We start from the raw sequence: 16,647 nt of genomic DNA on the forward strand, positions 1-16,647 counted from the left end.
TGCAAGACGTGATGCTAATTATTTTAATTAATTAATTTATTTTTTGGTCTGTAAATAGAAAGTTACTCATATAGACAATACATACATTGAATACACTTCTTTATACTAACAGTATTTTTTTCTGTAGTGCTTAAAGTATGAAAAGGTGTTTAGGTGGTGTTACTAATAAAAAAAGAGTGAAATTCTTGAAAACAATTTGAAAGGGGTTGTAATTTGGCATAATATTTTTTATTTGCTTTTTAAAAATATTTTTTAGTAGCAGTGAAGCAATTTGTTTTATATTTTTATTAATATTAAAAAAACGTCCAACAAATCAAAGTCAATGAGGTGTAACTAGCATGCAAGAAGTCATTTTATATTTAATATTTTTTCTTTTGATATATATATATATTTGTGTTTTTACCTTTTTATGAAAAGGACATTACCAGCACTACCAAAACATTATGATAAGGTACTCTTTTTAAGAATAGTTTATAACTAAATTCCTTAATATTACAAAATGAAATCAACTATCATTTTTGGAGCAGCCTGACTGCGACCTGTAAAACAGACACGCCCTTCTTCCTCTTTTACACGTTGCTATTGGTTCACAAGTATGTCCCGCCCTTTAGGTAAAATGACCAATCCGTCACAAGAGGCGTTTCAGTTCTCCACTCTTATTGGTCAGATTCATCAGTCAATCCCAATGTTCGACAGCGCATAAACACACCCACTTTGCATCGTTTTGAGTGACTAAATTTGTTTCTTAGAATCAAAGTGGATTAAAAGTGGATAAACTGTTTTTCAGTTGTGTGTTTACTTTGGAAAGTTAATACAACATGTTTTCTCGCCGCCTGTGGTCTTTTACATTGCATCTTTGCTTTAAGTTGAGGTGATGCCACTTTTACATATTAACGAGCATGAAACCACATTTTATTATCCGACTAACTCCATAATATCTTACGGACCTGTGTTGTGTGAACAGAACTGCAGGTGACAACTAGTTATTTATGTGGTGTGTTTCTGTGACTCACGTGGATATGGGCCGTAAGTCATCTGCAGGTTCTTCTGTTCGGCAGCTTCAAATTGTCAATCTGGATGAAAGTGAAGCGCGCTTCTGCCGCCTAGTGGAGCGGATGGGAAACTGTTCTTTAGTTTCAACCAAAAGGGACGACTCGGGTCTAGCCTGCTTTAAAGGGGTCATATGATGCTTTTTAAAAGATCATTATTTTGTGTATTTGGTGTAACAGAATATGTTGACATGCTTTAATGTTCAAAAAACACATTATTTTTCAAATACTGTACATTATTGTAGGTCCTCTATGCCCCGCCTCTCTCAAACGCTTAGAGAAAGGAAAACTTGAAATCGCATCATATGACCCTTTAACATTTACATACTCAAGAATCAATTTATAAAGTTAAATGTGTTAAGGTCAGGTAGACAATAAATAAATAAAAAAGCGCCCCCTTGTGGACAATTATTGAATATGAGCATTAATTAATCAAAGGACAAACTGTCTGGAGGTGGCAGGTTGTAGGTGAGACGGCTGAGATTTGAATTTCATATATTTGAAAACAAATCTATCATTTATATATCATAAATCATTTTCTCAGAATCCCGACCAACGTGAATTCATCAGATTCGGTAAATGAACCATATTTGCTCTCATCTGATGCGGTAAGAAACATAAAATGCTTTGAACCAAAAAGGCACGTGCTCACAATTCAAACACACTTAAAATACAGGACGATCTTCTTCTTTTGTATGGATTTTCTGTTTAAGTAGATGTTTATTTGTCTGTAGTTATTTAAAATGTGTGCCGTGTTTGTTCACAGTTAATGATTTAATGATGTTATTTATGTCTGTGGTTGCAGATTCAAGCAACATTTGTAGTAAAGCTTGAATAGTTTAGGAACGATTGGTTTAAATGGTTAAAGTGTGTGTCAAAATGCCTGGTGACATCTATAAACTAATGACTGAATTAACGACTAAACTTATAAATTGTGTCTACTGGCTTTTTACTGATTACTATAAAGGCACATGCATGAGATCAGATCAGTGTATCAGCTCCCTTTTGTGTACAGTAAGTGTATCTGCATTAATATATGAAAGGTGCAATACCTGTATATCTTTTGGTAGAAGCTCTATGCCGCGATATTGGGAATGCACCGAAACATATTTACTATTTCCATAAATGCAAAATATTTCACACGCACACTTATATTTAATAGCTGAGTCACCGGGACACTTTGTGTTTGCGTGTTAGTGGTAGATAATTTCATGAAACTTATTCTAGGCGTTACATTGTTACCACAGCAGGTGGCGACAAATGACTGTGTTTATGAACGAGTCATTTGAGTCGATTTGTTCGAAACACTGATTCGTTCAGTAACGAAACAAGTGAGACATTCAGACCGGCCAACGCAAACATTACCAGAACTGCCTGTATCATTAGTTTGTTGATGGATTGGGAAATAAGTATTAAATAAGCATTCCTTTGCCTTTGTTGGAGGCTGATCTTTGGGAATTTTGAATGATTTTAGAGTGCATTTTGACATTAAACACTGAAATATGAACTTCTACAAAATCAAAGAATATACCTTTTATTGGTCAATGCAAAATTATTGCAGTAATGCTTTTTTTTGGCTGCAAACAGGTCATAAACCATTTGTTTTTACTCTTTAAATACAGCATTTACTATATGGAATCATGCACTTAGAACTGAATCAAATCAACAATGCAACATAAAATGTTTACAGAAAGGCACTTAATAATGGACTGATTGAAAATTGCTTGATTACCTCTTGATTTGTTGGTTAATTTGTTTTGTCTTGGCTACTTATAACAATGACAACTTTCTGGTTCTTCTTAATCCTGGTCCTGCACTTTTTGTTTTCTCTCTAATCTGACACACTCAGTTGAGTTCATGCAATTTATGCAGCGTTGAATCAGGTGAGAGAGACAAACTAATATGCAGTACTGGACCAGAATCAATGCAGATCTAGACAAATGAACAGTACACACTGAGCAACAACAGGTCCAATTTCAGCATCCATGTTACAGAAGGATTACATTAATATGTATAGCGTACAACTAATGTACATGAACCTTGTACGTACTTAGATGAACAGCTTATTGTTTCTGTGAATGCAAAAATTATGTGTAACATGGACACTATTATTGCAAAGTATTATCCATCACCAATATCTGTTGCAGTTTAAAAGATGCATAAATTAAGCAAAATTCAAGTGAAAAAATCTTGACGTGTTAAATGACTCCATTCCAGTATCAGCTGGCATCTGCTTTTTGTTTGCATTTAAGGCATAGAACACACAAAACATAAGATTTCCAACAAATGATTTGATTGGCAGGTACATCTTGCATGCAGAGGTTTCTCAGGAAAAATGAGTTTGGTACATTTTGATATAAAGTGAAAGGTAAACGCATTATTATAGATTATTTTCAGTTAGCGTGCATGCGTAATATATCTGCATCTGGCAGGTGGTAGCATGGTTATAATTTTGACTTTTTAACTATTTGGTTTCAGGTGATGTCCTTCTAGAAGGTGAAGCGCCTGTCATTGGAATGGCCCACCTTGTCCAGGCTGGGGTTGCAGGCGAACTGAATCATGGGAGGAGGTCCGCACATGAGGATGAGTGTGCCATCTGCGGGTGGAGGAAGGTGGTTCTTCACCATGTCCTCATTGATGAAGCCTTGGCTGTACTTCCAACCTAACGCATGAAGTTGATTATTTCAGCTTGTCAGCTTCTGCCTGATTATTAATGTCTGGTTGATCTTGATTAAGTCACTTAATCTGAGGTTGTTGATTTGGCTAAACAGCATCTGTAAAAACATGATATTCTTACCATCTGGAGCCCTGTCAACAGTGAACCACAGCTTAAAACGTGTCGGGTGATTGGCCATGATCTCTTCTAACTCAGGACATAGGAGAATGTCTTTTTCTGTCTGTTGGAGAAGACAAAAAGAGTAGTGAGTGGGAATAATTATTAGTTTTGAATACTTTCTATAACAACAAACACATTGGTATTTCTGTGCGTAATAGAACTTTTATCATAAAATTATATTTTTGTTCATAATTAGTATTTTGCTAACCTGGTTTGCAAAAAGTAAGTAACACACGGTCTCATCCTTTGGATCTTTCATGATTGCTTGGATTATCTGGAGCATAGGTGTAATGCCTAAAAAAAAGTAAAGATGAGCTCACAAGAAAATCCTTACAAAAAAAAATAAAAAAATCATGTGCTTACCTGTTCCTCCAGCAATCATGCCAACATGTTTTGCAGTTTTAATCACAGGGTCTGATTTCTTATCAGGCTTGATTGCAAATGATCCTGTAGAAAAGGTGATCCTGTAAGTCACGAGGTGTCTATCATCTTGAAATTAATGTTATAATGTGCATGACAGTCGCATTATATTTTTATGCTTCCAGTGCAATCATTTTTTCCTTTCCCTTGCAGCAGTGGTTTCATAGCTTCTCCCTGACTCACGGTGGATTTCAAAATTACAAACCTCTGCCTTTGTAAACCAACAGTCCACTTGGCCCTCTGAAATCAATTGTGTCACCAATACGAAGGCTCTCCAAGTATTGGGACATCTTCCCACCCTCAGGAAACTTAGGATGGACATTTTTGTAGTATATCTGAAATAAATGAGACAACAAAGTGTTTAAACATGAAAAACGTAAAAAGTTTTGTTTTGCAGTTGTACTTCTTGTATGTTATACCTTCACAACCAGATCAACAAAGCCCTTGTCATCATCACTAGACACAGGGGTGTAAGGCCTCACCACAAGGTTGCCATCAATTCTGGCAGACAGGTAAATGTGTTGTCCTGCATATGCAACGCATAAACATTAAAGTTAGCGCACAAACAGTCAAATGCACAGTGATAAGAGTATATAGTGCACTCACCAATAGGAAGTCCAAGAACATGATCCGGTGATTTTAAAGCAAAGCGAAACTTTCTTGTGTCATGACTAATAATCTTAAAAGAGTTAGAAATTAGAATTAAATTAGCTGCATGAAACCGATTTATAATACATGTATTTAACAGTTAAACCATGACATTTTAAATGATCCTCACCTCTTTGTCCACAAGACGTAATGGATACTTCACATCAGGGTCTTCAAGGGTAATGGCAGGTCTTCTTTTTATGCCAAAGAGCCTCCGGATCAGATCAAACACGAATTGTAAGCTGCCAGAGATGAGCTACGGAGAGTAAAATAAAACGGTAATGTACCAAACAGGTTCGTGTGCTGCACAAAGGCTAAAAACAAACGGTGATGGGTGTAAGACTGTCAACAAACCGTAAACATCCTTTCAATAGCATTTGAAACATCTGTATACATAAGATTACAGTATGCTATGTTGTCAATATACAGTTGCATGCTGCAAAAAAAAACTATACGTGGAAAAACGACGTTCTGCAAGCACTTATTTAATATATAGATACTCACGTTAAAGATGAAGGACATTTTCTCCTGTTGTGTTTACTGAGACACTATCAAGCAACGAAGACTACAGACTAACTACGAATAACTTTACCAAGTTAAGTCACTTCCTGGAGAGGGAGGGGCTAAGTGCTGTTGACGTCGTTACGTAAAGATTCGAATCCTTTGTGAATCGTTTGATTTGAATCATCAGGAAACAAGGCTTCGTTGCGTCAAAACTGTTCGAAACCTTTTGAAATGTCAATGATTCGAGATATCTCAGAGATCTCAGCTTGAACCAGTGCCTTTGGTTTTCACCTGATCTCAGATCAGTTTAATAATGTAGACATTTTAATTTCACATTTAATATATATATATTAAAAAAAGAGTAGTAGTAGTCAAAAGTAGTATCACAGGTGAATAACACAAACCAGCAGGAACAGCTTTCAGCAAAGACACGTATAGTTTCAGAGATGTATACCTAAATATTATTCCAGAAAAGGATTAAATTTCACTTGAGTAAATGTACGAACGTACTTACTTTTTAATATAGCCTGTTTAAGTAATAAATTAAATTCTACGAACATATCCACATAATCCTTGATAATATTCCAAATAAAGAAATCATTATAATGCAGCCAAAGGTAAATTATGAGAAGCATGAATTATATAGTTCATAAATAGTTGGTGCTATTCATCTCTTTGACCACTAGACGGCCACAAGTATACAAATAAAGATACCCTAATGAAATATTACTCCAGAAAAATAAATAGACTGCTTTTTAAAATGGTTTAAATTCAAACTAGATCATTACCTAACCCAAGTTGTATGTGGCGATGACTCTTGCAATGTGATAGGCGCTACGAATCACTAGCTCGAAACAATTGATTCGCAAAGGGTTCGAAGCTTCATGAAGCAGTATTTCAAAAGCACCATCGCTCAAAGGTAACAATAAATTTTATTTGAACATTTTAAATTTTTATTTGCTATTTGTTGTTCTAATACTGACTGTAAATAATACCGGAGAAAAATAAACCCAAAGAAAATAGTAAAACAACGATCTAGTAAATCGAGGTAACTAATTATTAAATCGTGCCCACGATTTTTTTCTTTCTTTTTTTTTTCTCTTGCATGTCATGTGCGGGGCTCCGTATTAAAACAAAACTTTAGAAGAACCATTGAACTTTCGAAACATTTCTCAACAGTTGTGATGTGATGTAGGCTAACTCTCACTGAATCAGTGCTTCTGGGGGTCCAGGACCACTTAAATACACAGTGGGCAACTAACCAAAACAAATATCAGGTGTAGGCTGTATTGATTACAAAGTTTATTCTCGTCTTTAAAACTACTCAGATCAAAATAAAACGTATGCTTGATTAAACTCTCTTAATTTAATTCTTGTTGCTACCTTCCAAAAAAAAATTAGAGACTGGATTCTGTAGTTTAAACTAGGGCTGCCAAATCGATTAATCGCAACCAAAATAAAGGTTTATGTTTACATAATATAACCTATGTGTGCGTACTGTATTTATATATATATATATATATATATACACACACATGTATATTTAAGAAATATATTTAATATATTTCTATTTATATATAATAGGCCTATAATCATACATAAATATGATTATATATACATGTAAACATTTCATAAATATATACATGCATGTAGGCCTATGTGTAGGCTATTTATATATACATGTATATACAAACATTTATTTTGGATGCGATTAATCGCGATTTATCGAATTGACAGCCCTAGTTTAAATCCAAATGTTTCTGATCCCCCCAAATTCACCGTGATATTTAAATGAGACTTTTCTATGTGAATAAGTCATTGTCATGTAAATAATGAATGTATAATGTACAATGTGTAATATAGAACTAGAATACAGCAATTCCTTTGTTTAATTAATACATTAATGCTATCATTAGCGTTAATAAATTGATGTATACCAAGTTCTCCAGTAGGTGGTGCCATTTAGCAAGTTTAATTATTCCTGGAAACAATATCAAGCGTAGCGTTAGTTCTGGCAGGTCACGTTAGTCAAGCTCGCATCAACTGACTCTCAGCTGATCCCCATCTACCTATAGGAATACAACACCTATCTAGGCATTCATATATAAGGTCCCTCAGTATTATCAGCAGTTTTCGCATTGCTCAATAGCTAATTACCCTTCTCCATCCCCAGCTCCTCCTCTGTCAGTCAGGATTCAGCCTTCTGATTCTCCTTTGAATCAGACTAATTCTAAAATGTGTACATAAAATGATTGAACTTTAACAATGTCTGCAATACATTTATGTTGGTTCTGTTCTGTTTACCCTGGGGGGTTATTGCTGCTCTCCCTACTCTCATCCATGCTAGGCTGCATGGATGCGCAGGGAGTTCTTGCCCAGAACAGAACCATACCGCCAATCCAAACTGTATGCTAATTGTCAATCATCTTTGACGATAGTGGTCCTGACAGAACTAAATAACATGAACATTTTCTATTTGTTTCCATTTGGGCATTTAACCTGTAAACTCAAGAGACACCAGTTTCTCCTACAAAAACGACTTACCAACTTGATCTCTATCTAACCAACCCTCTTTACATGTTGAGGAAGGCATACAATTTCATCCACACTCATCCAAAAACTCTACTGAACACACTTAAGTTAATCAATCAATACTCAACAGTTTGTCACAGAAATTTAATGACGACCCAACACAGTGGTCAATTATGGTCATTTCTATTGACTGTACACAAAATGCATGTCATTGAACAACTGTACTGCAGCACAAGTGTAACATTCTTGTTTTTTCGATTGTTAAACTACGTCCCTTATATTTACACCAAGTTCTATATATATTTCTTTATATATCTTTTGTACAATGTACAATGTTTTAATCAAGTGAAATGATAATAGCAAATAAATTCTGTTCGACTCTGATTCAGCCAAAGCATGCAGGTTTTTGTCTAATAAACATGTCAAAAGGTGTGCATTAGTGGAGAGCTAAAGCATGTTTAACAGCCTTGAAGCAGAAAAAAGCTGAAGCCAAGAAACACAGAGCAAGTCTTTTTTATGTGAGGTGTACAGCTTTTACAAACACTTCATGACATTGACCTCTGCTTTACATCTGGCTACATGGAGAAGCATCCATGCTAAGCACAAGTAATAGGTCAGATGAGAAAACTAACCTTGCATGGACATATTTGTGCCAAGTATTGCTTTTACAAATCCAGTTTTGCGAACACAAATGGTGGGGTTTAATGAAGACATTGCAAATTATCAGGTCCGATCTTCAAAATTACATAAACATGATTTATCCGTGTCCGTTTTTGTGCTAGTTTATCAAAGCAATGGCATTTTGCAAATGCAAGGACATAGATACAGTTACATTATGACTTATCTGTGTTACACAAAATAGCAGACAGGGATTTCACAATAAATGTACTTCGTAAGAAAATAAAGTAACTATGCTAAGTTTCTTTAAAATAAATGTATCTTCACAGTTTAAAATTATTTGCATCATGACATTGTTATTCCATAGTCAGCTACATATCAATAATCTATATGTATTTTAATTGGCAAATTTAGCAATAATCCAACTTTTCATGTTACACGAGGATGTTCATAACCAAGTTATTCCATTACTGTACATGAAATATAAATCATACAAAACATCTCTAAACAAACCAGGACTCTTGGACTGCACTACCAGCATGTGTAAGACGTGTACCTTTATAATTGTATATTATCCAATATTCATATCTCATGTATGCCAATAAATGGCACACATGAGATATATGGAGTATTTGGTTGAAATTCTGATGTCATTTCTGGATAATCTTTGGATGAAATGCTTTATATATTTCTAAATCTGTTACTTTGGGTTCAGCCTGGCTAACAAAATCTTCTGCTGGTAACACCATAAATCCAGTACAGTTTCGAACTTGCCAACATCCTGAAGGATTACAGACGAACACAGGAAAACCAGAACATGCTCACTTAAAACAGCTTGTTTGGAGTTGGCTTCACATTTTTCACATTGAACAAAAGCAGTGTAGCAGGTGAGGACTGGGAATATGTACATTGGGTCATGAAGATGGCGACCAGTGCAATGGCATCTTTCATAACGCATGATTTCGACAGACTCGAAGACAGTAGAGTCCCGCACAAAGGGTTGCTAGTAAATCTGCATCCACCAAAAGGAAAATTAGCTTTTTTGTATTTTACAGAAGCTCCAGACAGGCTGCGGAGGATCCATGCAGATTATTTGACACAGATCGTTGGTTATTATGTGACCTCAAGGCAAGGATGAACTGCTCAGTTTTAAGTGTACTAAGCACCGTGGTAGATTAGAGGGTCTTTGAAATGTGTGGGTTGAAACAAATAGCTCAGACCTAATGCGCTGGTGAACACGAACTTTCGGTGAGACGTATAAACTAAAAGCAACAAGTTTAGTCTAACATTGGTTGGATAATTTGTGTTGGATCAGTCTACAAATGGCTGAAGGTATTCCTTAGAACCGCAAAGCGTTAAACACAAGTGCTAGGATTTAAACAGCTGGCATTCTTATTGTTCAGTGACACAAATACCAAAAGTCGTAGTTGGATGTGAGTATTAAGTATACAAAACACCTCCTTTGTAAAACTCTACACCTAGTGGATGTTATTGTCCAACTTGAACACAAATGGCTTAGGGGAACTTGATGGCAGCATCACCTAACTTAACATGCATCGTTTGTTTAGCGTTTAGTGTTACTTGGAGGGAATGTTACACAAATTTAAGGTTCAGAAGGCAGGCTAACAATATAACGTCAATTGGAGAGTAATGTAAAACTGTCCTCGGCAGGTAGCATAACAATCGTTCTCCAAGACAGTTCCACCTAAAAATGAACCCCATCCATTTGCATGCATTGCTGAGGCAGTAATGACATCAGGAGCCATGGTTTCCCTGGGCACTTACGTTGGTCGGGCGTCATAATGCTGTCATAACATTGTTAGAATGTTTCCACAACATAAACGTAGCCCTTGGAATGGTATGAGTTCAGCAGGCTGACGTTTCTGCAACGTTGTGGAGGTGTGAGCCTGTGCAGTGACACTCAATCTCTCGGTCTTCCCTACAATATATTCCATCGGGGCAGTGCTGGTTCATGATGGCGGTGATGTTTGAAATGTCTCCAACCGGTTGGCACACAATTAATGGAGCTCTCGATGAAAGTGCTGTATGGAGCAGTTGGTGTGAGTTTGGCCAAAGTGTCAGACGATGGAGCCCTTGGAAGTGGAGAGATGGATGGAGCGGATCCGCAGGGCCAGGGTTCTCTCGAGGTCATGGAGGACGTCGTAGGACGGGCTTGGACCGGGGCTCTCTGCAGGATCCTCATACAGTAGTTGCTTAAAGTTCTCCAGCTCGATCAGGAGCACCATGTTCTTCAGGAAGTAGCCCTCGATGAAGGCTGCCAACTCCAGAGCCCCCAGGAACTGAGGAAGTGTGAAACATAATGTGAGACTTAACATTCCTAATAGAGATTTCAGCACTATTCTTACTTTGTTAATGGATTGAATTTCTTTTTCTTAATTAAGTTGTATTTAATCCTGAATTATGAAGCCCTGCAAAGGTATACAGTATCCAGAGGTACACAATAAAAAAACATGAAGTACTATAACAATGTACCTCATACAGAAACGTAGGGAAATGGTTCAAAATGATGGCGCACACACTTTTTTGTAGTATATTTCTCAAGACAAGCAGAGCAAATTAAGCTGGTGACATTTACACAGACGGATGAGTAATTATTAAAGCAGGTTGCATTCTTGTTGGCATGCTGTATTAGTCTAATTAATGTTATTAACCTTATGAATATGCAAATAAGAATGTTAATCCACGGTTTAACAAATATGCAGTGTGCAATGTTCAAACCTGACAACACAGATAAAATAACTAATCAAGGGCAATGTATAAACAAGGCAAAACATGGAGCAAGATAACCTAGGATTATGTTTGGCAATTGGCTAAACTGCAAAAATAATAAATGAATGAAGTAATTTTCCCTATTCCCTGTGCTCATATTTTTTATATACATTATGTATATACATTATACATATAAATATGTGTATAATAATATGTATTATTTTTTAAATACAATTAAAATGTCATTATTATTAATAAAAAAAGAAAAAATAAATAAGTGTGTACTGCACAAAATAAATAATAATAATAATAATACTGGATTAAATACAAGGTTTTATTGCTTTTATTAAAAACAATAAATGAATCGATAAATAAATGTATGCATATTCATTATTATATGATCACAATATTCATAATAAATTGTACATATAAAATATATAACACTAATATTTATTATTTTATTTAATACAATTCAAATTATATAATATTATGACATAAAAAATGAAGAATACATAAATGTATACTGCACAAAATAAATATATGATTAGTAATATTATAGGAAAGTATTATTATTATTATTGGAAATTATTATTATGGTTTTATTACTTTTATTAAAAAGAATAATCTAATAGATACATTAATATGAATACAAATATTTATAAGAATAATAATATTTATTTTTATTTATTATCCTTTTATTATTTTACTAGTACAACCCCAAGTTGGGACTTTTTATGAAATGCCATAAAATCAAGAATATTTGTTCATTCTCTTTAACCTTTATTTAATTGACTAAAGAACAAAGAAAAAAATTCCAAGGTTTTCACTGGCCAACTTGATTTTATTTTTTAATTATAAACAAATTTTGATTTTGATGGCTACAACACACTCCAAAAAAGTTGGGACAGAGGCATGTGTCAAATAACCTTTCCTTTTAATTACACCTTTTAATCATCTGGGAATTAAGGACGCTAATTTTTAAAGTTTTGCAAGCAAAATTTTTGCCCAGTCTTGCTTGATACAAGACTTGATACAAGATACAAGCTGCTCAACAGTCCATAGGGATGGGCCATACATTTTTAACAGGAGACAGATCTGCTGGCCAGTCAGTCACATCAACATGTGTTTACAGAACGCTGTTGTAGCACATGCAGAATAAGACCTAGCTTTGCCTTGATCTAATAACCATGGACTTCCCATGAAAGATGTCATCTTGATGGCAGTATGTGTCTCTGTACAATCCCAATATATGCCTCTATGTCAATGGTACCTTCGCACATATGCAAGTCACACATTCCGTTTGCTCTACTGCACCCCCATACTATGACAGATGTTTGCTTTTGCATCTGTCAGTAATTGAAGTCTGGATGGTTCCTTTCGTCTTTGGGACTGAGAACTCGACGTCCATTTTTCCCAGAAAAAAGTTGAAATGTGGACTCATCTGACCACAGCACACATTTCTATTCCCCATAGTCTTTTTGACTATCTGAGATGAGTTCTGGCAGAGAGAACTCACTGGCGTCTCTACCTAGAATTAATGTAAAGCTTTCCCCTAGAGTAACAGAGATTCAAGTTGCATTTCTTGATTCTGCTGCAGACTGTGTTAAGTGACGACAGTTTTCCATAGTACTCATGAGCCCATGCGGCTATATTTCACACAGCAGCTTGACAGTTTCTTATGCAATGCCATCTGAGGGCTCAAAAGTCACACACATTCAACTGAGGTGTCCTGCCTTGCCCTACATGTGGCCTACTGACATTTATCTGGATTCCCTGAATCTTTTCACAAAATTATGTATGGCAGTTGGTGAAAGACCTAAATTCTTTGCAATTTTGCATTGGGGAAATGTGATTTTTTTTTACACTTCTCTCATGAAATTTGGCACAAAGGGGTGAGCCACGATCCAGCTTTGCTGGCAAAGACAGGATGCTCTGTATAAACCCAATCATGATACCTTGACCTATTACCAATTCATCTGCTTGCTGTGGACTGTTTCAAAACGCTTGGATATTCTATAACCTTTTCACTTTTATTATGACTCTATCCCAAATTTTGTGGAGTGTGTTGTAGCCATCAAAATTAAAAATGGTTTATATTTACAAAATACATTTAAGTTGGTCATTGAAAACATTGGAAATCTTTTAATTGTACCTTATGTACCGTGTCAATTAAATGAAAGGAAAGACAGTTAACAAACCACAGATTCTTGATTTTATTCCATTTTACAAAACATCCCAACTTTTCTGGAATTGTGGTTGTATTATTTCATAAAATTACTACTATTAAATAACTAAAGAAAGAAATAAAGTATACTGCACAAAATAAATAAATGATTGAATGGGGAAATTTCATTTTAATACAATTTAGTAATAATTTGTAAGTGTGAAAATTCTGATAGAACGACATAGTCATAAATGAATGTTTCAGAGTACCTTGGCATGTTTGTATATGTCCACGCAGGTGTCAGTGGTGATGTTCTTGGAGCAGATGATTTCACAGTGTCTTTGGAGAGCTTCAAGTTGGAAGAACTTGGCTGCAGACAGGAGCTTTGAAGCAGAGGGACCGACAATGAGCCAAACTCATCAGGCTTTCAGGTTTATCACAATCAAGAGCAATCACTTAATTAAATTTAAAATACATAAGAATTTATCACAATTTCTGCTGCAGTTCTACGTGCAAGAGAGCCTCCATCTGGTAACGATGGAGATAAATGAGAGATAATACATTATATATGTTTCTTAAAGTGTTTTCCATGAGTAATCTTCCCCATATCATCAGACCGTAACTCATTCATTCATCACATTCAACGTCCTCTCAAGTCATCAGTCATTAAGTCATCATTAGTGTCTGGGTGGTAAAAATGGTTTAGGGTAGGAGGAATTATGATCATAAAGGATGAAAAGAGAAGGGAATATTTAATACCTCCATAACTTCAGTGTTCCTGATGTGCAGTGACTCAGTGCCGCCACAGTAGAGATACTGCATTACCAGCTGAAACACAACAAAATGTTCTCAAACTTCCACGAAACATTTTAAGGCAGACGAGCTTAGCATCAGTCACAAACATACAGACACATTTTGTCATTAAGCTGAATTGTTCTGACAGAGGTAGGAATTAGACTAGCATAGTTTGACTGTAATACCGACATGAGATAGAGTGGGATTTATGAGTCAGTAGATTCCAACCTGAAAAATGTTGTACTTGACATGACTGATCTCGATGCACGTGTTTTCAGCTGCTGGTCTGTTAGAGAGCAGAGACTTAAACCTGGAAAGAGAAACATGAACATCCTTTAAAAGCTGTATTATTACTAAATCAAGTATTTATAGAGAGTTCAGTAAAGATATAAGATGTAAGATATGTAGTTATTCTGAAAACCATGCAGTGGTGCAGGAATGAGTTCTAGAGTGGGACGGGTGTGCGGTAGATGAGCAGGCTGTGATGTCACTGAATGATAATGAACTCATGAATATGAATGAGTTCATTCTGACATTACCCTCCTAGACCATCCAGTCCCTGCGCGAATTATTATTCTTGTAGACATTGCAGATTTGAAAAAGTCTTATGTCTGCTCAGATATATCTACATTAGCTTTTATTATCAAAATGTTATCTTGAGATGGAGTAAATCATATACAAAATAGCAAAATGTATATTATTATATTAAATTATATTATTATATTAAATTGTTTACATTTCAGTTTAATATATATGCCTATTTCTTTACATACATTTTATCTTCGCTCTTCTGAATTCCTTGTGATTTGTGAGAAATATGTTTGTGAGTTCATATGCACAATATAAAAAATTAAATAATAAAAAAATTTAGGTTTTTCTTTTTTCTTTTTTTTTTTTAGAAGGGAGTATTTAAACATATATATATATATATTTTTAGATTTTGCCAAAACGTTTAATACTGCGGCACTATCAAACTTTTTGGGCAGGACTACCTTTTATCTTTTTTTTTTTTCACCAAACTATTTAAAATAGTTTTTGTTAATTAAAACAAAGCTCAAATAATATAAATAAGTATTTGTTTAAAAAAAAAGCGTAGAAAAGCTGCCTTTATATATATATATTCTGTTGAATTCCCTTTGATTTGTGAGAAATTTATTATTTTTGCTCAGTTCATGAGCACATATGATGTTGTTTGAAATAACATAAGGAGCTGAAACTACAGTGATTTGTATTCGTTAGTAAATTTAAAAAAGTGTTTTTAATGTGAGCCAACTAATTTAGTGTGTGTGCTAAAAGTGAAGAACCAAAGTCCCAAGTTCTGGTGCCCCTGCTATGTAATAAATTCCACAATATGAAGACATACCTTGGGGAGGCAGTGAAGAGCAGCACTTTATGGGCATAAAAGGGCTTTCCTTCCACCAGAAACGTCACGTCAGACATCTCTTTATTATTGAGAAAGTGTGGATCTGTAGGAAGCAACAAATCAAATGTTGAAGTCCCCACATCGGAGATGCAATATTACACAACAGTGATTACACAAGGTTCTTCATTATTCAGTACTGCCATGTGTTGTGTTTGACAGGCTGTCATCAATACATTACAAGAAAAAGCATGAAATATGTCTGTTTTATAATTGCAGTAGCTTAACCAAAGCTTAGATGGCACTAGTGTTCCTCCAAAACTTTAAGAGTCTAATTAAATTGAATATTCTTTAATTGTATTTTTGTGTCTCCTGAGAGAAAAAGTGTCCTTGTGTGCCCTAGAACTGTAGTTTGCATGGATTTAACAAGCACACTTCACCAATTAATTCAGATAAATGTGAATCCTTGTGCAGCACAAGCTGAGTTGGCCTTTTTTATTGCTCTAAATTGAACAGATAGTTCCAGTCATCTCTATTTTTCATTAGCAAAGCAAGAATAAACAAAATTACTGGCCATGTTGTGTCTAAAACGTAAGTTATGCTATTTAACTTATTGTTTATAAAACTGTCGTGCACAAGCAGTTTTGCTGATGTACTGAATTGCGGCACAGGCAAAGCATTCTTGCTTGTTTGATATTATTCAATTATTGATATTGTTAGTAGAGGCAGGGCAGAGCTGGAGTCGCTTTTGAAGATGAACTGAACAAGGAGCTGCAACTGACATACTCACCCAAACGAGACGTTTGCTTCTTTTTGATCTCTGTGAGTTTGGGGATTGGGAAAGGCCCGTAGCATTGGGTAAAGATGACTGACAGCTGCTGGCTGATCACTTCGTTCTGTAGAGCACACAAACACATTCACTGTAGTTAGACCTTGAATTCTGTTATCTAAAAGTAAAACACATCCAAGCCAATGGTAATCCTAACACGGC

General features: G+C 35.3%; 2 protein-coding genes and 1 long non-coding RNA gene across 3 annotated transcripts; 1 reads left to right on the forward strand and 2 right to left on the reverse strand.

Moving 5' to 3' along the window:
* The first annotated feature begins 1,435 nt into the window (after positions 1-1,435).
* Positions 1,436-3,604, forward strand: LOC107591454 (uncharacterized). The gene is made up of 3 exons (XR_001609901.1): positions 1,436-1,517; positions 1,594-1,657; positions 3,528-3,604. It is a non-coding gene; the product is annotated as an uncharacterized lncRNA (long non-coding RNA).
* On the reverse strand, positions 2,568-5,572 carry LOC107590616 (NADH-cytochrome b5 reductase 3-like). The gene is made up of 9 exons (XM_016279851.1): positions 5,458-5,572; positions 5,084-5,209; positions 4,912-4,984; positions 4,725-4,831; positions 4,511-4,640; positions 4,249-4,332; positions 4,094-4,179; positions 3,847-3,946; positions 2,568-3,711 (listed from the first exon to the last, which is right to left on the reverse strand). Exons 1-9 carry the CDS (start codon positions 5,473-5,475, stop codon positions 3,539-3,541), a joined length of 897 nt encoding a protein of 298 aa, XP_016135337.1. The 5' UTR covers positions 5,476-5,572; the 3' UTR covers positions 2,568-3,538.
* A 2,695-nt stretch (positions 5,573-8,267) lies between these two features.
* Positions 8,268-16,573, reverse strand: LOC107590166 (ankyrin repeat and BTB/POZ domain-containing protein BTBD11-A-like). Its single transcript, XM_016278820.1, has 6 exons — positions 16,447-16,573; positions 15,660-15,762; positions 14,525-14,606; positions 14,261-14,329; positions 13,771-13,884; positions 8,268-10,907 (listed from the first exon to the last, which is right to left on the reverse strand). The coding sequence occupies exons 1-6, from the start codon at positions 16,571-16,573 to the stop codon at positions 10,686-10,688; spliced, it is 717 nt and encodes a 238-aa protein (XP_016134306.1). The 3' UTR covers positions 8,268-10,685.
* Positions 16,574-16,647: the final 74 nt, after the last annotated feature.

The sequence above is a fragment of the Sinocyclocheilus grahami genome, unplaced genomic scaffold (assembly GCF_001515645.1).
Source record: "Sinocyclocheilus grahami isolate Dianchi unplaced genomic scaffold, SAMN03320097.WGS_v1.1 scaffold1.1, whole genome shotgun sequence".
NCBI classification, from domain to species: domain Eukaryota; kingdom Metazoa; phylum Chordata; class Actinopteri; order Cypriniformes; family Cyprinidae; genus Sinocyclocheilus; species Sinocyclocheilus grahami.

Bases quoted from the DNA above. Each gene is read 5' to 3' on its own strand.
- LOC107590166 (XM_016278820.1), bottom strand. From the start codon at position 16,573: ATGTGTTTGTGTGCTCTACAGAACGAAGTGATCAGCCAGCAGCTGTCA. The intron at 14,330-14,524 runs GTTGGAATCTAC...GTTGTGTTTCAG, and splicing joins TCAAGTACAACATTTTTCAG to CTGGTAATGCAGTATCTCTA. The intron at 10,908-13,770 runs GTACTCTGAAAC...ACACTTCCTCAG, and splicing joins ACATATACAAACATGCCAAG to TTCCTGGGGGCTCTGGAGTT.
- LOC107590616 (XM_016279851.1), bottom strand. The intron at 4,333-4,510 runs GTTTGTAATTTT...CCTTTTCTACAG, and splicing joins GTTGGTTTACAAAGGCAGAG to GATCATTTGCAATCAAGCCT. The intron at 4,180-4,248 runs GTAAGCACATGA...ACTTTTTTTTAG, and splicing joins CATGATTGCTGGAGGAACAG to GCATTACACCTATGCTCCAG.